This window comes from Lonchura striata, chromosome 9, assembly GCF_050655825.1.
Source record: "Lonchura striata isolate lonStrDom1 chromosome 9, ASM5065582v1, whole genome shotgun sequence".
NCBI classification, from domain to species: Eukaryota; Metazoa; Chordata; class Aves; order Passeriformes; family Estrildidae; genus Lonchura; species Lonchura striata.
In genome coordinates, this window is record NC_140711.1 from 10,827,030 (window position 1) to 10,850,921 (window position 23,892).

At 41.1% G+C, this 23,892-nt stretch overlaps 1 protein-coding gene across 4 annotated transcripts in view; it reads left to right on the plus strand.

Annotated features, from left to right (window-relative positions):
* The window catches only part of NYAP2 (neuronal tyrosine-phosphorylated phosphoinositide-3-kinase adaptor 2), a 137,022-nt gene that overhangs the window by 50,061 nt on the left and 63,069 nt on the right, over positions 1 to 23,892 (plus strand). For all 4 annotated transcript variants that reach the window (XM_021553646.3, XM_021553645.3, XM_021553647.3 and 1 more), the window contains one exon: positions 11,441 to 11,739. In XM_021553646.3, coding sequence (XP_021409321.1) covers positions 11,441 to 11,739 — 299 coding nt within the window. The remainder of the gene's footprint in view (positions 1 to 11,440; positions 11,740 to 23,892) is intronic.

Here is a 23,892-nt window from a genome sequence, read left to right on the forward strand (position 1 = left end):
TTCCTTGATACTATTCTTTTGTGAGCCCTCTTGAAGCTGTTCTGGGTCTTGAATCAAAGCTATCCCAATTTTACTGGATACACTATGCAATATCCCTTCTTTAATATTTGAGGGTGGATTAAAAGTGTCAGCTTGGATCACTCGCATCTGTGAAACTCCATAGTTTTGACTTCCCAAGTTTTTTCTAGTGTCCTACAACCTTGAATTGCATTTAGTTTTCCATTCGAGAATCCAATAGCAGGACTATAAAAAAGCCTTGGCTCTCATTTTAAGTATGTTGTAGATATAAGGCAAAACTTGAAAATATGGCAACACGTCATATTTAACTGTTTAACTCAAAACCCACCATAGAAAATATGGTGATTTTACCCTTTTCCTCCACAAAGTTTCTAGAAGACACTTTAGAGCTGCAATAATGTAATTGTGCTGCATCTGTCTTTTCTTACCTGTAATCATCTACTTTTGTTGTAAAGCAGTGTATCCACTGGTTAAATAACTAGGTGCTGCTAGGTCTTATTTAACTATTGTTGTCTTTCACTTCTTACTGAGATAAAAATAAAATAGATTCTGGGGACCAGAATAATGAGCTGTTCACCACCAGGAACATTAACATTTCTGTGTGCCATTCTAGGTAGGGTACAAAATCCTTTCACATGCAAATTCACAGAAGTGTGTGTGTGAAGCCCTGTAAGGTTCATCCTTCCTAGCACTGAACACATGGTCAGTGGTGAGCATGGTGGTGGTGTGCTGGGTTGATGGTTGGATTTTATGATCTTAAAAATCTTTTCCAACTTTAATGATTCATTGATTCTATTTCTTAAATCTCAGTAGCCCATCACTACATTTATTAAGTGGGTGAAAATGCCTATTGAAAGATATCTTGTCACAAGCTCTGTAGGACTTGAATGTCTACTGTCCCAGTCCTGTACATAATGACCCAAAATCTTTGAATTGAGGCTGCTCTGGTTTAAGATCTTTATCATGAGACCACCTTGAAGGAAGTTTTGTCTTAGCATCTCAAAATTGAAAGCTCTGGGCTGGCTGGTGCAGTAAGGACAGAACAACAGGCTCCTGTGTGGGCACTGGGATTCAGGGCAGGGAAAGGGGTACCACATATTCTGGAGCAGAGAACAGTATTTTCTTGGGTTTAAAAGTACATAAACAAAAAGTACAGCATAGCTCTTCTGAGAGACAGAGACATCTCCTGTGTGCAGCTGATGTGCAGATAAATGATTTGGACTGCAGTGCTGGGAGCTCACATGCAAATTGTCTCTGAGCTTCTTCCCCTTTCAGCTGTTTTAAAGCAGGCTGCTGCCTGCCATGTAGCTTTGGGAGAGGGAAATCCAGTTCATATCATGTTAGGGTTATTGTTCCTAGATAGAAGATTTTCAAAGGGGTTTAAGGAGCCTGGAAATGTACAGGCACTACAACTTATTACCAGCAGCTTTGCAGATTTTAACAATAATTCTTAGGGCAAAGGAAAGCAACAGCACAATATTTTTGGTTTGCCATGTTTACATAAAATTAGGTCCAGACTTTGTGTGACCCTGACTGCCACAGCTCACAATCTCAGTGCACACACAGCATTATTTCTTCAAGCTGAGACACTTGAAATATAACATTCAATAAATGACAGCTCTGAAGAGTTGCCTGAGGAATAAAGAGAATTTACATACTTTCAGTGTGAACAGCATAGAGCTGATCACCTCTCATGCAGGGAACTAAACTAGTACATCCCCCACTTAATTTACCATTACACCATTAAATGCAGGTTACAAGGGTGTTGCTCTTTGTTTTAATGTTTTAGTTCTCTAACAAATCCTCACACAGACTTTCACAGCTTGGAAAACAAGCTGTTGCTCTGACAAAATTCCATTTCACTGCGGCTTCATGGGTTTAGTGACGACCCTTTGAGCAATGTAAGTACATGTCCCTCAAGGAGAATTTAAGTACCATCTTCCTTCACTGTCAGAGCTTGTTGGACATAGTTTTTGCTCAAAAATTTGGCAAAAAGCTACTCTTGCAGGAAAAAGAAAAAAGCACAACACAGCAGTGCCCAAAATTATCTGACCATGTCCATTTGCAAAAGTAATTCTAAGAGTGATGAAAATTAGCATGTGCTGATTTCTGGCAGCTTTGGAAGTTTATTGGCAGCTTTTATTGTAGCCAGTTGTCTCTGTTATTAAATTCCTGCAGACGTAAAGACCTTTTAGTAGTCTGCTGGAGTTCCTGAGTCTGGCCCATTAGATCTGTGCCTGGATACAGAGGAGAAAAGAGTTTCTGTGCTTTGCATTTGGACAATTCACCTTGATTTCTAAAGGGAATGGAGATGCAATGAATGTGTTGGAAGAACTCAGTGTGGAAAGGGTTCAGGGTGGTGCTGGGTACATGCATGAGTGGGGACAAATGTGTATTTGCTGGCTGGCCTCTGTCAGTGTCCTGACTCAAATCACTAAGTCCTGACCACTGATATGCCCACTACATTTGCTTGTCACATGCTCTGATGTTCTGCCGCAATATTAACTGTTTCTGAAAATAAAATGTCCCTTTAAATTTATTTTTACGAACAAATAAGTAGCTTCTGACAACCTTGGCTAAGAAACTGACATCCATCAAGACAAGGAAAGCACTTTTTATCTTATTATTTCTAAATTTAGATGTGAAGCATAATAATATTCTGTTGTGGCAATAATGATCATTTTATTACACAGAGAAAAGTGACATAAGCAGGGAAATCTTCATGAGAACTTTGTATCTTAGTGAAAAAACCTCTCCAGGCTCTGAGAATAACTGTTGATACTGATGTACAGGATTTAATGTAGCTTTATTTAGCAGATTGAGCCTGTCCTGGGAGGAAGGAGGGAGGGACACCAATATACACATCTGTAGAGTGATTCCCTTTCCTCTTTCCTGGGTTTATTACACCAATCAAAAATATTTCACTTAGTTTTTTGAGTCTGTTTCATTTGGCAAAGCAGAGATACTCACTGCTGGCCACTTAAAATACAGAGTAGTGAAACCTTTCCTTCAGACATCAGAAGGAACAGAGAGATGGAGATACCTAATAGCACAAGGGTAGTAATTCTAGCTGTAAAGTCAAGGTGATGGGCTTGGGCAGGGCTCTTCCAGGTAGAAAAGGATTTTCTAGTGAAGACTTTGATGGATTCCACAACCTATGACAACAAAGTGATGTATCCAGCAGAACATTTATGTAGCTAGGCTGGGTAAACTGCAGACGAGTTACTTTTTTTTTGTTTTCTGTGCTAAGACCAGTCCAGCACCCAGAGTCCTTGTAAGTGGGAAAAATACTCAAGCCTTCCAGTGTTTGTAAAAACTTACACTGTACATTCCGTGCATTCCCCTAAAATGAAAATTTCAATATACAATTTGTAGGTTAAATTTGCTTTAGTCCTATTGAAATTGCTAATGTGCAGATGTTTTTTTAGTAGCTTGCAACTGACCCTGAATGTCAATGAAAGCAGTGCCTAAAATTGTGCCCAAGATATTTGGATAAATGCCTGATCAAAAGAATGTAAGCTTCCAGATTTTGTCATGTGCTGAGATGTCTGGGGACAAAATTATATGAATATAATATCTGGAGTGGTGGTTGCATAAAACTGTCCCTTCAGTGGGACCTGCATCCCTGGCACGTCCCTGATGGGGCTGTGCTACTGAAACCTTCTCCCAGTATGCCAGGAAGTGCCTTTCCCCTTTCTACCTACTTACAGGGACTTTGGAAAAGAAAATGAAGAGGCAGATCGGCTCAGGGAATGCATTTTGAACTGCAAATTGTGAATGACAATACTCACAGAAGAATAATGTGAATAACTAGACCTTCAGGTCACGAGGTGTGTAAAAAATAATCTGTATGTTTTGCGATGGATCATGCTAAAGTGAATTCATCAGGGGTTTTCCTCCAAACTGAAATGCTGCTCTTCCTGTTCACTGCCACTCAGGACTGAAAAGTATTTTTAGAATCCTTTCTCTTTGTGACTGGATAGCACAGGAAGCATTTATTTACAACCATAATTTCCTTGTCAATCCAATTTAAGCTTGGATTTTAAAAAAAAGTAGTGTCATGTTTGCTTGAGGGACTGAGAAGAGCATCTGTACAATCAGCATTTGAAATAAGCCTGAATTTGCAAAGGCTAGACCCAGTGTAACATCTCAGCCCACAGAGAGCACTTGGTTTACAGTTCTCTGTCTTAGAGTTTCAGCACATTGCATTGATTTCTTCAGGTTTTAACTTTTCACAGCATCTGACCCACAAAAAGTTTTTTTTACTCTGTACAGATTTCTTTTTTCCATTGAAACTTTGAGTCAAAACTGAAAAAACATTTTCTTCCAGAAATGCCCAAGAAGTATTGTGTATGTTAATTTATTCCTGTATCTCATTGAGATATTTACTTAGCTGCAGTTGCTCAGGCAGAGAGGAGTCTGTGCCATGTGGTTTTCCAGTGAATGTGATAAAAACACAGCCTTGGTTGAGCTCCACCTGTTTTTGACAGGATGCAAAACCCCACTCCATTAATGTGAACATGCATTTGCACTCAGTTTAAACATTGCATATGCTCCATGTCTAATTCTAGGTGACTCTGAACATATGAGCTTTCATTTGCTGGCTTTTAGCTGTGCATCCCCCAATGCAAAATTAAAAATAACTGTATCCATATAACAACAGAGCACTTTTCACTCCAGCCTCTTCAGCGTTGTGTAGTCACAGCCCACAGAGGTGCCCACGTGCATCAGCTGGTCAGCAGGCACACGTGGGCTGCAGCACCCGGGCACAGCAGAGAGAGCTGGTCCTGCTGAGCAGAGCAGTGCCAGCCCTTTGGGGATGCTCAGCCCAGTGCAGGCATCCTTAGTCCCCAGTTTGAGAAGCAGTCTGCTATAGGCAGAAGCAGTGCCACTGGAAAACAGAACTAGTACCTGCACTTCTGTTCAGACTCATGAAGCAATTTTGTTGAGTTCTCCATGGATGAGAAAGGTCCTTACTCCTTAGTTACTCCTTTTCAAGCTGTCTAGCTTATGTTAGATTTGTTATAAAAATAGCAAACAATGTTTTAAATTGAACAGTTTCTCATAAAGTGTTTTGGGCTTGTTTTGCTTTTGTGCTTTTTCTTCCCCTTTTTCCCCAAAATTCCAACTCATGCTAACATTTTCAGTGTTTTGCATTATAAAAGTAGCTCACTGCAGAGCATACCAGGTCATCATTTGAAATCAGATTTTCTGTCATCATATGGAAAACCTGCTGTGGACAGTATTGGTTAGTTTTGTTTTTGTTATCCATTGTGCACTGCAGAGGGATTACAGCTATCTTTTTTTTGCTCCCCAGGGATTCAGTTACTCTTAAAGTGCAGCCACAACATGTGGTGTGGCAGTTCAGTTTCTTCTGGAGAGTCTTCTGTGAGTCCTGTTGAGGATGACAGACTCTCAAGAGGAGAACAGAGGGCTTAAAGAAATAACCCAGTGTCAAAATAGGCAGTGGATACACATCTGTGAGTGGTACTGCTTACAAGAGACTCTGGAGGCACAAGCAATTTCCACAAAGCTTCCTGGGTGTTTCAGTGCAATAATGTGGGTACTCAGAGTGGGATTGTCATTGCATGTCTGCAGGATCAAAACCTGGCCCTGCGGGTTTGACAGGTGGGATAAAAGAATAAATTTTATTTTGTAGCACTAATGTATTCCATATATCCTGAGAGGCCTGATTTCTTAAGCAGCACCTGATCTCCTACCTCAAAAGCAGAGGCATATGATGGAGGGAAGTTTGATGTGCATAGACATATTGGCTGCCCATTTTAGGCAGTCCTCCAGGTGCACAAAATGGCTCTAAATCTGACCTTTGTCATGACTTTTTAATGTTTTAGCCTATATCTAAAAGGATGGTAGTATTACCCTCTGGATCTTGATTTAAGATCATGGTGAGTCATTTGGAGTATTTCAGAAAAGTAATGCAGAAACAAAAAAGGTGTGTATGTTCTTTGGGAATTATAAGGGGGAATTCAGAAGTGTTATTTAAAAAAATAGAGATAAATTTGTGTTATTTGCATATTTAATTTTTGTGATTAAAATGGTATATATTTGTGAAAACCATACCTACAGTGTAGTTCCTGTATCCATGATGTGATCCTGTCCTTATTTCTTCAGTATTGCATTTCATGGTCTGTTGAAATCATGTTTAGGTGGATAAAAATAGTATATCTTCTGTTGTTTTGGCATCCAACCTCTAATTTACAAATATAATTTATGCTAATCTTGAAAGTGCTTCTCAGATACAAAGTAAAATGTGTCATCCTTAGTACATGTGTGCATAATTTATTCTGATGGGAAATAGACATTTCAAAGCCATTTCAGCCCTTCACATGCAAAACATTTGATATGAGCAGGGCAGCTGGATGTTCACTGCTGTAAAAGCAAGGAAATGGTTAAAACAGCAGTAGCTCCTCTCTTAACCCAGAAAACAAAAATACACCATAGGATAAACCATTGCTTGCACAGTCAAGCCAGCTTGTATAGAATCTGTGAGTTAGGTATTTTTATTCCTTTTGTTTTGCTGATGATTAGTCATTTCTGCAGAAAATTCTTCCTATGTTATCAGTTAATTTTTTAGTGACTTGTGACTCAGATGGGTTCCCTGGTGGGTTAGGAGCGTGTCAGGGGGGATTAGCTCTGCGTGGGCTTGCAGCTCCCCGGAGGGAAGGAGCCTGGCTATCCATGTGCTTCACTTGCCCTGCAACTCATGGCTCTCCCCACTTCCACAGAGGAGCCTGCAGAGACTCTCAGCTTCTGCCAGCAAATGAACCAGTATCTGTGATGAATCTTCTTCAGCACAAGAGGAGCGAGCAGCTGCTCTTGAAACGGTTTCTCTTGGCTACCTGGAATTCCAGCACTTAGAAGGATGGTGACCTTCTGTGGTCCCTGACTGGAATGTATCACAGCTAAGAAATTAAAATACCTTCACATATGACACATCCCCAGCAGAGCAAATGCCCCTTCCTCCTACTTCGGAGGTCAAATCTCATAATCAGGTGTAGCTTCCTTTTTGAACTTGTGCCAAAAAAGCAGAAAATTCCATGTAAAGCAGCACAAGAATAAAAAAGGAAACCATACAAAGATAAGGAGAACTATGAATTGTTTCTTAGTGCCTGAGGGATGAAAATAATCCAGTGTAAATTTAAACTGATAGCAGAATTTTTGCATGAAAACCAAAAACAAGAGTCAGTAGATGGCTGGGAAGAAAATCCATTTCCAGGATATTCTGACTTTATGGTCTCAGTTCACGATTTCTACTCCTTACAGCTGCACTGAGGAATTCAATATTCCATTTTGTTTATAGTTAAACAGTGACACCAAGTAGAACAAAAGTTTTCATGCAACTATTAATTTTTTTCCAGGAATTAATTCAATTTCTGTCTTGACCAAGTAATGAAACTGCACAGCAAATTAAAACTGTTCTTTGCGATATTAAATAGGAAACAATGCAAACTAAAAAGACCACTCTGATTGATGCAGACAGTCTCTGGATACATTCCATTTGCCATGTATTTTTCATCAATGTGATGAAAATTTATTTGTCTTAGTTTTCAAACTTAACAACTTGAAATATGCTCAGAATCAACAAGAACGCTATGACTCATGGCAAATCAAGGTAGACATGACCTTTCCTGTGCTGTTTGCATTTAGAGTACTTTCTGTGTTCATTTTTAATGTTTAGTCTTCCTCTGTAACTTTCACTCTTGTGATGTGTAATGAAATTAATAATATAAAAGACTTTATCCTCTGTAGTTCTTCAAAGATGTTCTTCCATTATTCTGTGCTGTAGTTACATCAATACTCCAGTATCTGCTTGGTGGAAAAGATCAGACCAGAAGTGAGCTGTGAGGTGTCCAGCCCTGCACGAGCACAGCCTAAGTGCCAGAGGGCTGACACTGCAGCAGGAGCAGCAAGTCCAGTGTGGTTTAATGCTAGCCCAGTTCTCACCTCAAAAACCTCAGCTGACAGACAAAACCTGTATGGAGATGTGATGAGACTCATTGGATCCATCAGTCAGATTTTTTGCTCAAATTTTTGAAATGAAAGCTGAAATCTGCTGTTACTGGTTTAAAAGAGATGCGACAGTTTTGATATTTGTGGTAATGATTTAATTCCATCACTGTGTGGGAGAGGGAGAGGGATGGGATCTTGCTTGCCTTGCAGTGCACCCAAGGGAGGAGTGTGGAACGTGGTAGCACTTGGTAATGTGCGTGGGCCTGGTGAGCTGGGGCTGGAGAAGGCCTGGAACGTGGCTCTGAAAGGAGAGATGGTTTGCACCAATCTCCTTAAAGGTGTCTGACACCAACCTTGGCATTGCCCTTTTCTCTATCTGTGGGACATCAGTCACTAGACCTGGGCAAACTGAAGTGCTTTTACAGCACAAAATCAGCTTTGATGTGTTTAACATGAGCAGTCATATGACAAATTTTGTTGTTATATAATCATGGCTCTCTTTGCAGACAAATGTCTTGCATTTTTAATGGTTATTTAATGCTGTACATAATTCTTTGTCAGAAAAGCATTTGATCCTGGCCAAGTTCAAATTGAAACTTCCCAGAGGAATAATCCAAATCTGCGTTTCCATATATATTAATAACTATGTAATATTTGCAGTAACTCACATAATACAGTTTTGAAATGAGATAGAATTCATTGTCAGTAGAATGAGGAGTACAGAGTCTTACCTGTCAGAAATAATGGAGTGAGACCTACACAGTTCCTTTCTCTCTCTCTGTCTCTGTAGTCATTGCTGCACAGCAAGTTATGTGTAAATCCTTGCAGCTTGTTGTGCTGAAGTGGGACACACGCTAGCCCCAGCCAATTCCTGTGGCTGTGAGCAGGAGTACATAAATAAATCCTTTCATTCTGTCTGGGTTTATGATGTAAGAACAGCAAGACTGTGCATTGCACAAGTCCAAATGGACCTTCAGGATGCTGCTACCTGAGGGCAGAGGATGCCACATGTGAAATCTGCCATCCTGCTTTTGATCTTGTGCTCTGGGTGTGAGTCTGAAGTTATTCCTTTCTCTTTACACACAGGGGATTTTGGTCTGCATTGCTGAGGTGTGAACTTGGCATCCCACAGTGTGTTGTGCTGCTGTGAGCTGGTCAGACTCAGCTGGGAAACACCCACTGCCCTACGCTGGGGATTGCTGCCAGCATAAGGAGCAAGCCGAAGTCTTTGGTGGTCCTGGGCCCAGGACCAAAGATTGGAGGCTAGTCTTCTTCAGCTTGTGGTTTACAGAGCTTAACCAGCAGCTGAGCATTGGCTCCTACATTCAAAGACAAATGGATCCTCTTTTAAATGTGGCCAAAACCAGGGAAATGGTGCCCTGCTGTTTTTGCCTGGTAGCTGAGCAGAGGATGTAGGACCATAAGACCAGATCTATTCCAGCTGTGATGCTGCACAGCAGCAAGTTCTATTCCCATCTGTACCCACAACCTCTCTCTCACCTGGCTGTAGGCACTTTGGAAGTAGGTGACGTTTTCATCTATGTTAAAATTCTGTAAGGAATGCAAAGATTAAGAAAGGTGTTGAGAGGGAAAGGATTTAATTATTTAATGAGACAGTGCATTCAGACACCAGGAGTACATTTTGTAAGTTTTAATTTCTGGAAAACAAGATGCAGCAGTTTGGCAAAAAAACCCCCATGCTTCGCATAAATGCAGTTCTGTGTATTCTTAGGAAAAGAGTGAAATATGTAATCTCGGAGGGATTTGTGCAAATCCTTCCAGCTTGCCATAAGAACCTGGACTATAGTGGATGCTTCAAACACCTTCATGCAGCAGTGAAGTCAATGCAGTAATTAAATAGTATAAACTGTTAAGAATTGTAACATTGGAAACATGGCAAAGTGAAATTTTCTTTGCTAAACATGATTATCCAATGGACATAAGAAAGGAAGCAGACTCCCCACCTGCATTCTTCAGCATGTTTGGATAGTTATCTTCCTTAAATAATATGACAGGCTTTTTCTGTAGTCCAGTGTTAGAGGATTATATTATTTTCAGAACAATTTATAAAAGATTAGTAGAAGCATAGTTAAGCATTCAAACTAACTACAGGTTTTTTAGAAATATTCAAATTAATGAGTTCTTCCTCTTGATCTTTCTGGCTGCAAATCCCTTTGAGAGGGATTTGGGAGAGTAATAAGCAAACAACTGTTCTCTTTTATCATGCACAAAGCTGTATATTGCTCATTGCCAGTCTGATGCCTTTAGGACAATTATACACAGCTTATGTTTTACCTACAGTGAAGATGGGGTGGAAATGAGGTGACCTTGCTTACTCTTCAACACTTTTGAGAAGTGTTCTTGTCTTTTAAAAAAGGAAATATGTTCCAGCACCAAATAAACTTCATCAGACCAAGGCAACATCAAGTAAGAAACTTTCAGAGAAGCATTTACCCAGCTTAGAGCTTTGCTCTGTGTGAAGGGGAAACAGGAGCTAATTAGAGCTTTCTGATGTTTCACAGTTCTTGTGCTGACATTTCTATGTGCCCACAGTGGTACCATTTCAAACCTTGCAAACAGGCCCACGTTGACCTGTGTGTGTTGCTGAGTTTCTTTGCATAGTCACTGACTTGCCTGAACTTAAATGTGCTGTTGGTTTGCAGTATAAGCACCAGTAAGAGCTGTTTTTCAGAACTGATAAGCATGAGTGGAACAGGAATAATATCAAGTTCTCAGTCATGCCACCCACAGAAAAATGCAGTGTTCAGTATGGTAGCACTTGTTTCAACTGAGCTTTCCTTTACCTGTGTTTCTAAATGGCTGGGGGTTATTTTCTTCCTGGTGTCCCACAGTCCATGGTCTTTTCATCTACACTTGTAATTTACTGTCTGAAGCTGCTTGTGTTGCAAATTTATGTGGATTTAATGTGATGTTAAGTTTCCTATATCCAAGTAATTTTTAGAACATTTTTTCTCTACCATTCTTTAGTCTCAAGGGAAAATATTGAGCCTTGTTTCCCAAGCTACATGAGCATCTGTAGTCAAAGACGAGTCAGGGAGTGTGGATCAATGCACCCTGTTGTATTTCTAAAGTGTTATTCTTTGCCCTACTCACAGTCTCCTGTTTTCCTGAAAACTCAGTTCTGACTTTCAATGTTTTAAATTTGTTCTATAGAAAATCTCTGGTTACAATAGTATGAAACCTCTCAAAAGCTTTTCTTGATTTCTTCTTGTAACATTCTGAGTGCATAGCAGTGTATCTGTGTCTCAGTTGGCAGCTTATGTTTGGAAAATAGACTTTTCTAGTAGTTATTTTCTTTTCAGAGAAAAGCATTCTTGTTTTCATATTCAAAACCATGATCTGCTTGTCACAGGCAGAACTGAGACCCTGGTTCCAGGTACAGTTCAGGCAAAGGAGGACCTTTTGCTTATATCTGTATTTTCTCTTACAGCATAGGTGGAGAAGTAGCAAGAGGAAATGAAGGCAGCTACGTGGGGAAACATTTCCGCATGGGATTTATGACAATGCCTGCTCCTCAGGACAGACTGCCACACCCCTGCTCCAGTGGCTTCACTGTCAGATCCCAATCTCTTCATTCAGTTGGAGGAACTGATGATGAAAGCAGCAGCTCTAGAAAGCAGCCACCTCCAAAACCGAAGCGAGACCCCAACACCAAACTGAGCACCTCGTCTGAAACAGTCAACACTGGAACAACAAGCAAAAGTGGGAAACTACCAGACAGGACTGAAGGTAAACACTGTAATTCTTTGGGGGAAAGGGGGTTGGTGAACCAGTCTTCAGATTATCCTGTTACATTTAAGAATTACCTGCATGTTTCCCTATTTGTATAACAGAGTCAACACAGTTATCCTAGACCTCTCATGTCTAAATGTTGGACCAACCATCCAACTGTTCTGAATAGTTTTGCCTTTGACATTTGTCACAGAACTGCACCACTTACATGGTCTGAATGCATACTGGAGAATGAATTTAATTTATTCAAAGTGAAGGGGGAAAGAGATTGCTGTCAGAATGTAGGTCAATGTTATCTGCTCACCAGCCAAAGACCACTGACTATATCATTAGCATGGTGCAAACCACAGCCCTGGAAAGGGCTCTCCTCAACAAAGGAGTGAAGAACAGAAATTATTAAAAAGAACACTTCATGGCCCTGAAACTCCACAGCTATGAAATATCATCCAACAGTAAAACTTTAGCCAGGATGATATAATGAATAGCCCAAAGCTTCAGTTTGTATCTGAGTCTACATTTTCTCTTCCCATTCCTCCCAGTTACGTTTCAGCCAGTGCAGCACGCAGAAGAGAATTGACAAATAGTGTTAGTAAGGATATTGCTTCCTTACTCTGCACTGCTAAAGATGAGCTAATGCTGTAGGGATCATCTCCTTCCTTTATTCCATGCTGCAAATCCATTCTGTGCAGCAGTAGGACCAGCTGCACTCTCTCCTAGGGAGGTCAGGATGATCTGCTTCACAGTGTGAACTGTAGGAAGGAACCCATGAGGACAAATGGTTTTGATCAGTGCTGGTGTCTCCCACTGCTGTGTTACATACCAGTTTTGACATCCAATGCAGCACATTGTCCTCTTGTGTGTATCCCTTTGCTTGGTGTTGTGGCCAGAAATACTTGTTAGCTACATTCATGCTATGACCCCCTTCAAGGAAATCTGATTAAAAAAAGTTGTTAGTGATAACAAAAATGCTAACAAATGTGTAAATTATGGTGACACATATGATTGTGAAGTTGAACACAAGTGCTGAAAAAAGCTGTGGATTTATTTATGTTCCTGGTAGTTATTGTGCAGATGACATAGTTTTTCATTACTTCCATATCTTTTCTTCTCCAGTGACCATGACATCAACTCCATGCAGACTAACATGACAAATGCAAGCTGTCCTTAACAAAAGCAGTTTTCCATAATTTTACTGGACCAAAGCCTACACACAAACCATTCAACTTTGAGATTTAAATTCTCTTATCAGAAAGTCTTTCAAATTTTAATCTAATATCAAAAGAGGCACAAACTTCTTGGTCTGATATGCTCTGAGGTGAAAGGCAGGAGCTCTTACATTACTCAAAACTTCTTTTAAAAAAGAAAGCTTTTAAAAGTATTTTTATAATTCTTTAATATGTTTCTTAGCACTCTTTCTCCTTGAATCTGCCCAACCAGAACCACCAAGATGAGGTGAAGTTTTTTTGCAGATAGCATAGTAGGAAAGGCTTTAATGTTTTTTAATTTGTTTAATGACTTTTCCTGCAAGTGTGAATTGAGTCACACAGTACATGGTGCTGTTCAGAATAGCTGACCTCAGCACTATCTCTAGGATTATTAGGAATGGAGCCTGTTTTACATCCATATCCCAGGCCTTTTCCTCATTTGCTGAGAAGCAAGAGAACTTGACAGATTTGAAGTAGCAATAATAATGATAATTGAAATACATCCAAGTATTTTGCCAGCCTCGCAAAAGTCATTGCAGACCCCTTAAGCAGCTTTTGTCCTCACAGGACTAGGTTTTCTTCAGCATTTATTGTCATTCTGGAAGGTTCTGAAAATTTTGTTTCCTTTCCCTCATCTTCTGCCATCTGAAATTTGAGTCCAAGAAAGGAATATGTAGTCATGTCCCTTCTGACAGATTTCAAAGTTCAAAATTGGTTGACATTTCTTTTCCCAAAGACACTTTTCCTCCTCCACTCTGTGCAGGTTGAGCTTGATCTGTCACATCACATGAGGTTATGAGTGACATGTGTGGTACTGTAGCCATGTTCATTCTGGTTCAGCTGTATGACAATGGTGCCATACCAGAGTCCAAGTATTGCAGAGCACCTTGGATTCTCATTATTGTCATCAAGATCTGAATATTCATAGCAAGATCTCTGGAAAGAACTGATGAATGAGTAATACTCCATCATTAGCATAAAGGATAATACCTAAATGTTACTTTTCAGTGTGAATAAATGCCTTCATGGAACATTAAGAATCTCTCTGATGTTTAATTTATGACATGTATTATGTTCATTCTGCTGCTTTGCTTGTAGAGCAGCAATGGGCACTTTCAGGCTAAAATGAAGAAGTTCCTGGAGGTTTTCAATTGACAGAACCCTTTAATCACACTGTTGTTTTTGTGTGTTCAGAATGCCTGCCCTGCTTCTATGTATACTGGGTTTCACCAAAGAGTTTCATACATAGAAATACCAGATTGTTGGTTTTTTGGGTTGGGTTGGGTTTTCTTAAGGGACCAGTCAGTTTTTTGACACAGACATACTCATGGGTGGTACAATATGGTGTTCAGATGAACAGACAGGATTTCTCAGATGTTTTGTGCTCCCTAGGAGAGGCTTTGTTATCAGCTGTGCACTCCAAGGTAATGTTTGTTTTGATGAATTTTCACAGCAATCTGGCTAATATAGGAATGCTTATATAAAAAATATGGTCACACATTGATGAGAACCTCTAAAGAGGAGCCAAAGTTCATTACCTGAAGTAATGATTGATACAAATATTAGACAATGAATATGAAATTTTTACTGTTGATCTAAAATAAATTCCAGCAAATTTAGTATATGAAATTTTGCTCAGAGAATCCTGTGAAACACTGGTTCTACTGGTCTTGTCTTTTGTGGGCCATTGGTTATGTTTTTTACCTATGTATCAGTTCTCATTCTAGTAGCAAACTTTAATTCAAGATATTGTAAGTCTGCCTCTTTCCAATTTCAGGTGAGAAATTCCATAGGATACAATATTCATGTTTTCTTTTGGATGTCCTTGAAATTTCAGGTCCAAGAAGAGGCAGGTTTAACTTTCAGTCACTGTTGTATATGTTGTACACAAATATTTGTATATGCATGTGTCTCACACATTTGCATGTACTTGTGGTATTTGCAGGCTGAATGACTACAGCCTTTTTCAGAAAAAATTTCAGGGAAATAATGATGAAAAACCCTATTGTTTCTCCATCAACTAGGACAGAATCTCTACAAAGGAGTTGGCAGAAAATTGTTCCCAGCACAATTTTTTTTTGTGGCTGTGCAGAATAATTCAGACTATAACGTCCATTGTCTGACCTGGTGGCTACTTTGAAAAAGAATTTGCTACATTTTCTAGACAACCAGGGACAGCCTCATCACTCATTTTTATTAAACATGTTTACTTTTTGCTTTTTGATAGTGATCCTGCTTACAGAAATAAAAGCAGTAACTGAAAGTAACTTTGATACTCTTTTTGATCATGGTGAAATCAAAATATTGAGTATATCCCATCGTAATATCTGCCATAACATTAGATTGGTTTGAATATGTCTGACTTTACTGCAGAAGGGGCAGAATAAATTTGGTCATGAGCTTGAAGGACCTTTTCCTCCTGAAGCACAAATAGCAGCAGTAACACCCCCAGTGATTCTGTGCACTTTTCCTATAAGTGCTCTGGCTTCCATATTTGTGGGAGTGTGAGAATCTTCCCTGAAGCTGCAGTGACCCATATTGGCCCTGTCTTATGCAGCAGCACTTGGGTTTGTTTCCTTCATCTCAGCCTACCTTGGCTCTGCCTGGAAGAGCGCTCTCCAGCCTGAAGGCCTCCTTCTCCTTGACTTTAGCTTTGTTGCTGTGTTTCCACACTTTGTGGTCCTTCTTGTGCTTTTATATTCCATTTTTTACTCTTCTGGCTGCCTGTCATATGTACCCACTGAACGCCTTCCATCCAATGCATTTCTCCTCTGTGACAGATTTCTAGAAAGTGTTTTTAAAAATGTGGGTTGTCTTTTCTCCAGAGTTTTCAAACTCTGATAGGAACAGCAGACAAGTGGAGCTGTGCCCCATGCATTACACATTGGAAGTGAGAAGTGAAGTGAAAAGGGTAATTTAAAATAACATTTCAGCATAGAAGGCATATCTAATCTTGATCCTGAAAGGCTCTTTATTGCAAAAATGCAGGAGTATAATTAATTGATTTGTTTTCAGTGCCCAATCTCACAGAAAAAGGAAGTAATAAAACAGTATAATTGGCTGATGTAACCAAGCAGTGTTTTTTGATATGATCACTGCATGTCTACAGGAAAAGTTTACAGATTTGCTGCAGTAGAAATAAAAATGAAAATATATAAATAAACTGCATTTTGAAAGTTAATTTTTTTATTAAAATTCTGCTTAGTCATTTGGAGCACTACATTATATAAAAATACACATGAAATATATAATTTTATTATAAAATCTAATTTATGTCTGCATAATATGCATGTGTAATGAAAAGGCAGGTTTTATATACTTGCATGTACATACAAATATGCACACAGATACCAGTTAAAACTCAGAATAGCATTTTCACAATGTTATTCATGGTTGTAATTTTTCTGCTGCCAAAACCAAAGGAAAATTTACTTCTGATGTGAGAAAATACTTGCAGGGGACCCCCTGTTGAACCCACTCAATTTGTTTAGTGCTTTCCTTCCAAGTGTTTTGGGAAAGAAGATATCCTTGCTGCTGCCTTCTAAGCCCATTGCAGCGAGCTCAGCAATTTCTAAGGGTGGGCAGCTTGTGAGGAAAATTTCTCTCAGGAGAAAAGCAGTTACAGTAACTGGGCTTGCAGTCCAGTTGGTCTCTCTCATAAATCTAGTTTTCTGTCAGCTAGACTGCTGTCTCTTCATTGCAAATTTGAATTTTTGCTACTCTCATTAAACAGAGTTTGTATTAAAGGGATTTAGCACTTTGGCTGGTTTTACATAGAGCTGTTTTCCTTTTATTTCATACCTTAGTGAATAATGTATTTAACCTGAACTTTGAAATAGTGTCCTCTGTGGTAACTATGACATGTCATTCCTTATAGCCAGATCTTATTCCCAGATCTTTTTATCCATGCCTACTAAAGGAAGAAATATCATTAATGAGCCCTATTCAGACCTAGGCAGTGTAAAGGGACTGACAGATGGGTTCTGGTGGGTTGACCTGTGGGCAGGTTAAGATGCTCCTGCTCTGGGCTATGTGATGTGACAGCCCAGCGCTGACACAGCACAGTGCAGCATTTTAGGGATGTGGCTTTGAGGCACAAGTGCTGCTGTGGCAGAGGAGTGGGGAGGCAGAATCCTGCATCCTGCAGTCTGTCAGAGCCCTGTGCAGGGAGGCCAGAGTTGTGCCATGGCTCTTGCAATCAGCTCCCTCGCAGCCTGGGCCACTTGTCACTGTGGCTGCAGTGCTGGGACGTGGCTGGGAGCAGGAAGGGCAGCATGGCAGAGCAGCACAAGGCTGTGCTGCCTCCTGAGCCCCAGCTCCAGGGCATCCTCCCCGGGCAGGGGCTCCTCAGCCAGACACTGTTTGAGCTGCAGTGGGTCATTTTGCTGAGAGGCCTCAATGCTTGCATACTGTGCACTGTATATTTTACAGCTGATTTTCTCTTTCCTACAGCCTGCACTGTGTTTTGGGCACAGTGTTTTTCCCTGTGGGAAGCTGCGGGTTGGCTCACATTAGCTGTATAGGTATAATGTGAGCTGCTGTTGAGCTGTGTGTAGAGCAAGGTGTTTTCCTTCACATACTTTAATCTGATTCTTGATCTCAGTGCTGCCTTACCCATAACTGTTTGTATGCTGCACTGTATCCCTTGCAGCCTCTGAGGCTCGAGAGAGCTTAACTTGAATCTGTACACGTCAGGAGAAGGGCTGGCACTGATGAAGGGGAAACTCAAAGCCTGAGAACTCAGAAATCACAGGTCTTGTCAGTTGAGTGAGGTGGAGTTTCAGCTGCCATGCCTGACTCCAGAGAGGTGTGTGCCCTGTGTGTCCAGGTGGCATGGGGATGGATATGGTGCCTTCAGCAGTGGTAGAGCTGTGCAGCTCCTAATGGAACCCTGGTATGTCTTTCTTTTGCTCAGCCCTTCCCCTCCCAGCCTCCCTGCTGCCCCAGGGATCAGAAGGGTGGAGGGCAACACTGGCCTGTGTTGGGATTCTGCCCAGCAGTTTGCTCCCACTGACCTGCATTCAAGCAGGTAGGACATGACAAAGATTTTGGTCTGTTTTCTAGTATTTAATAGCTTAGAGACTTTCAAAGGCTTTGCTTTTTGGGCTTGGTGGTGGGAGTAGTTTTTCAGTGCTTTGGGTTTTGGTTTTCTCTGCTTTTGCTGAGACTTAGTTTGTCCCTCCCTGCAGCAAGTCACTTTTCAGATTGCAGCCTGCAGAGCTGGTTTGCTTCCCTGCATTACCTTCTTCAGCCCTTCATCTTTCCAGGTCTGTCTCCTCATCCCTCAGATAAGCAAGGCCAAGGGGAAAGGAGGGAACGAACGCAGCAGTTCTCATAGCTGTTATAATAGCTTTCTGTGCAGAGCTATGAGCACTGTGATTTTTGGAGGGATTTATAAACAAGTTTTGAAGCCACAGAGGGAATATGTTCTTACCCTGAAGGCACATATGCATAGTCATTAATGTTAATGGAAGCTGCAAGCATTGAACAGAAAATAGACCAAGACACGAAGCTCTGTTACCCACTTGGGAATCACCCAGCGCCCAGGACTTGGCAGTTGGTACTTTAGCTGTGTTCTGCTAGTCTAGCCTGTGTACTTCGTGACTTTTTTTTTAATTCCCTTAATTTAACAAAGTTGCTTTATGCATTCCTCCTTGGTCTTTTCACTATAGGATGTTGCTCATTTGTTGAGACTCTGCACCAGGATTAGAAAAGCCCAAAATTAAATGTTCAGCTCCCCTGCAGTACAGCTATTGCTCTGCTCTCAAGAGTGATGGAAGCTGTGATGTTCTTGATAATGGAAAAGCCTTAATAATGTGAGTTCAGGGAGTGTTTTGCTGATTTACCAGATTAACTGCAAATGCAGCTAGTCCAGGAGGAGCTGCCTGCCCTCAGCTGAATCCAACAAGCTCTGCTAAACATTTGTGACTCCTGCTGTGAGTGTGTGAGCTTTTCTGCACTTCTGCAGAGCTCCAGTGCCCCAGGGCTCAGGAGGGTTTATAAGCCTGGTCACAAGCCCAGGTCCAAACTGCTGGAGAATTCACATCATTCTGCCCTCAAATTAGCTGGACCATCTCAGACCTAAGAGCAGTGTTGGGCATAACACAGACATACTGTATGGGAGATCTTCTCAGGCTGCTGTCCTCTGACTGTAAAGGTCACTGTAGCCCCTGGACATACCAACAAGGCAAGGAAATGCACTATTCAAGCAGTTACCTGGTATCTAGGACAGAGTATTAGCCTGGGATTAATATAATATGAAAGTCACTAGGCTGATTTTAGAGCCAGTCCACTCTTGAAAGTACTTCAGATGTGCTCTGTGACATGTCCAAATCAATAATCTCTGCCAGGAAGACCAGACTGAAGAGAGAGTCTCTGAAGAAAGCTAAAGTGTGGGTGGTCTTGTTCACTGCATGGTTAATTTGCAGCCTCAGTAGACAGACCCTACGTAACCATAAGGTTATAATGTCAATAAACCTACTCATTGTCAGCAGGTCACTGTAAGTCATCATATTTCTGACTTTATTTCATTTTTTGTTTTGTTTATACCTCAGGGGACCATAATACTCAAATATTATGAGCTGAAATATTAGATTCTTGCATTATTTTGCTTCACTGAATGTCTCTGAACTCAAGGCCAAGAGAAGAGGGGAGGAGAAATCCAGGTTAATTCTCTTGCCTTGTTTTGACAGGATATCACAAATTGTTAAGTAAAATGAAATGCCTCTGAAACTGCAAAAATAACAATCTAAGAATACTCCTACTACACTTCTGTTGTGCATACTGGTTTTGGCATGCTTTTCTGTTAAAGGCATTGTGGACAAATGAGTAAGGGTTTGAGGGACCAGACTGAAATCCTAAGGCTCCTGTTTACTCTCAGAGCTGGTCTGTGATAATAGATGTGTCTGGCAAAATTAATTTTGAATTGAAGAAAAAAAGCCCAAAACAGGTGCACTTTTTATTATACAGCAAGTGCATTGGATTTCCACCTCTTTGCCTTACCTTATTTTTAACTGCTGCCCTACTCCTTTTCTCACTTTAACAACCGAATAAAACAAATCCTCATGGAGTGAAGCATGACTGAGCTCTTAAAACATTCTGTGCCCCCTGCACTCACATTGGCTTCACTGGGAATGCACAGTGCTTACAGAATCACATCCCAAGAGATTAATGTCTAGCTCCAGGTGAGATCCTGTCATGGCCAGCCTCTGTTTCATTGTTAGGTTCTTTCTAATGACTGTTTGAATGTAGTCGTCTTGATTGGTGCACTGGTTTGCTGCTTTCATCCCATCCACTTGGCTTAATGCTGGATGACATCAGGCAGCATACGCCTGACGTGCTGCAGCTGTGTTTGGCACTTCATGCTTGTCCGTGCGTCCGTCCGTGTGCGAGCGCTGCTGTGCCGGGGTAACGTGCACAGCACTGACAGCTCCACAGAGCACAGCTCCCTTCTTGCACTGCCATCAACCTGCCTGGGGCTCACAGTGTGCCAGCCTGGCTTTTCACAGCTGCAAGAGGGGAAAGTAGAAAATGATGCACACATAATTTTAGTGCTGATTTTTGTGGCCATAACTTTAAACTGCTGGCATGTCAAAAGAGAAGCACGTATCCCAAAGTCTGAGGTGGTTTGTAGCTGGCTGCTGGTTCAGGGTGGGGAAGGGCTTAGAAGTGGGCAGTAAAATGCTGAAGCATGGTGAACTTGACATCAGCAAGAGCTTAATATCCATTTCCAGTACAGTGGTATAATATTTGCCATGGCTCCCATAATTTCTCTGAGATATTTGTAAAGAATACTCTACCTTCAAATTCACAGCCCCCTTGCATATAATGATTGAAGAATTATATCTCCCTTTATGCTTAGTGGTAAAACAGGACTCTTTGAGCATAAACATGCCTGGAAAAAATAGCAGTATTGTCTTGGGGTTGTTGGCCCTAATGGTGCTTTGCGGGATTAAGGAGATTGCTGGCATTCTCCCCTCCATGCATGACTGCAAATGGAGCTCTCTCCTATTTCCTCTTGGTAGAATACCAAAGGATGGACTGGCTATAAACCTTGTCTTAGAATCACTAAGGTGATGTCAGAAGTCTCAGTTTCAAGAGGGGGGTTAGGATTTTGTTAGGAACTCTCGTAACATTTGAATTTTGGTGAATAGGATGGTAAGCAACCTTTTGATTAGAAGAAAAATAAATCCACAACAAAAAAGCAAACATACCAAAGTGTGCCAAGTACAAACTTGAAGCTATAGGACTAGTGTAGATGCAAAAGCTTGATAATATGTCTAGCCTACTTATTTTCTTAATCATGAGTGTTTGCAAGCAAAGGCATTGAAAACTCAAAATGTTCTATGATACTGAATTTGTTATTTTATGTTAAAGGTGAAATGATTTATACTGATGGTGTGGCCAAATATCTGCAGTGACTCATTGCCATGTGATCCCAGTTCTGCAAATGTAAACTTGCATGTCAGTAAGTGTTAAGCCAAATGGAGACTTCTGTAGAATAATACTAAGCATTTTCTCCCAGGGGTGTAAGTGGAGGAACAGCTACTGGCTCAGATGACCTTGAGGATTTCACTTGTCCCTCAGTGTCACAGATTCCTCCTTTGTAACACACAGTAATGATAAAAGCTTCGTTTAGTGAGGTAATTTGCAATCAGCTTATGATGAGAATGTTTGTGCTCAGATTGAAAACTTGAGCTGATGGGACACTGCTTTTGTGAGCAGCACTGTAGATAGAAGATTTTGAATGGAGATGGAAATATGTGAAAAACACTGTCCTTGTTAATGTGAAATTCCACACATCTGGCAGGTTTTAATTTGTGAACTCAGGGCAGTCACTGTGGAAGGCAAGACTTCAAGCAGCCACTCGGTGTAGGAGCTGCTCAAGATCCCTTTCCCAATCTCCTGTGGGTATCACTGATGCTGCAGAGTGTGAATAAGGATGGCAAATCTGAACTGCCTTTATGGTGCAGCTCTGAAATGCTGAATGCCATGAGTTTACAGAACAGACAGTCCCAGGAGATGGTGAGTAACAACCCCCACAGAGCTCAGGCTGTTCTGAGCTGTGCTCTGCTATAGACTGTGCCTCAGTGGTGGGGATGAATTCCTGCAAAGAGCTTTGCTTCTGAAAAACAACAAAATGAAACAGGCTGTAAAAACTAGGTTATAGCAATAACTTCTGCTTTCCCCTTCCTTTTTCTGTTCCATATTTGCCTAATCATCCTCCATCTTGCTTCTCAGCTGGAACAATGAGGTCAAGCCTGACATTTGAAACAGGAGATGATTCTCCTAAAGCTTGTTTGGAACTGCCTAAAACTGTCAAAATGGCATTGTTCACTGCAGTCATATAAGGTGAATTTATGAATTTATTAGGCCTAGCTACTTGATCCTTGTAGATCAACACTATTACAGGCTCTACTAGTTTCACTACACTATCTTCAAATAAATGCAGGATGAAATGATGGATGCCAGGCACACAGAGAAGCTCTGAGAGTGAGGCAGCTGATAACATGTGGCCTGTCTGTAATTTTGTCAACACTTTATTTAGAGTTGAGGAGAGAGGAGCCACCCCTATGGAGATGGAAGTAAAATTAATAGCTGGGAGGAATTTTTTCTAAAGCTGATTACAGTGAGTATTTCATAGCATTCAGCCTCTGCCCATAGTGCTGTTGCTGTTACATTTCCAGGCACTGCTGCCTGTCTGTGAGCTGCTCTGGCAGTGTTCTGTCCACTTCAGCTGTCATCATATTCACCCAAAAATGCTCAGTGACAATTTACAGAAACCACTTCTGCAGGGTCACCTTGTGGCCTTTTGGTAAAGGAAAGAGTGCCCCTTTCACTGAACTCTTGCTCATTGTGGCTCATTTGCTTTCTGATGCTCCTGCTGTGGTGACTCATCTGACCCTGGCCATCAACCCTGTGCTTTGTTTTGTGCTCAGTGGTGGTGGAAGGACCTGCTGGATGTGTCAGTCTGTGCAGCTTTGTACAACTGCCTCAAGGAAAGAACTGAACAGAGCCACTGCACTTCTGAGGGAGAGGGGGTTGCTGAAATCTGCTGGGTCCTTGTCACCCGTGCAGGTGCCAAGGAAGCACAGGAGCCTCTGTGGAATAGCTGGACCCAGCACATCTCATGTTGGAGTCCCCACGAGCTCGGTATTCTGCACAATACCACCTTGGTAGGCCTGCCAGTTTGATTTAATGGGCTGCAATTATTTTAGAAGCTCGGCAAACAGATTGTTACTTATATAAGCAAATAATGCATTTGACCTACTTATGTTAGCTGTAAATAGAAGATAGGCATTGCTGTGGATCTGAAAAATGAGGAGTCTCATATTATTGGATAAATTATTCAAGTCTTTGCATATAGTAATTGCTAGACTTTTGGTCTGGTTGTTTGTGAACCAAAACAACACATCAAGATAAAGACTATTTTTCTAAATAAATAAAGTAGGTGAGTTGAACTTCCTGTTTCATTTAGCATTTATCTAAATCTAGCTTGATTTTCTTCTTTACCATTTCTCCAGTAAATAACGTTGGAGTCCACTCTTTGGGTGCATGTCCTGGTTTTAGAAATGCCCCAGAGCCAGGAAGTCTTGCAGAGATTTGTTTCATTCAGTGTCTCTGTGAGCCCTGCGTCAGAGAGCCTGTGTGCTGTACCTTCTCCAAGAAGTTAATGAAAGTTCAGCAAATGATTTCCCACGTTGCTGCCCTCAGCTGTCACAGCCAGTAATGGACAGCAGAGCTGTTCCTGTGAAGCCAGGAGCTGCATTCAGGCTGGGGTCTGCCTCTGTTACCAGAAGCATCAACAAACAATGCCACACAGGCCTTGTACAGGAAGGAGCAACTCAGCCCTCAAAGGGTCTCTGCTGTTGTGGTGTCCTCTACACACCAAGCTCATGTGATGTAGGTGTCTAAGGCATGTCTTGATGGGACTTAGCTCTTCACA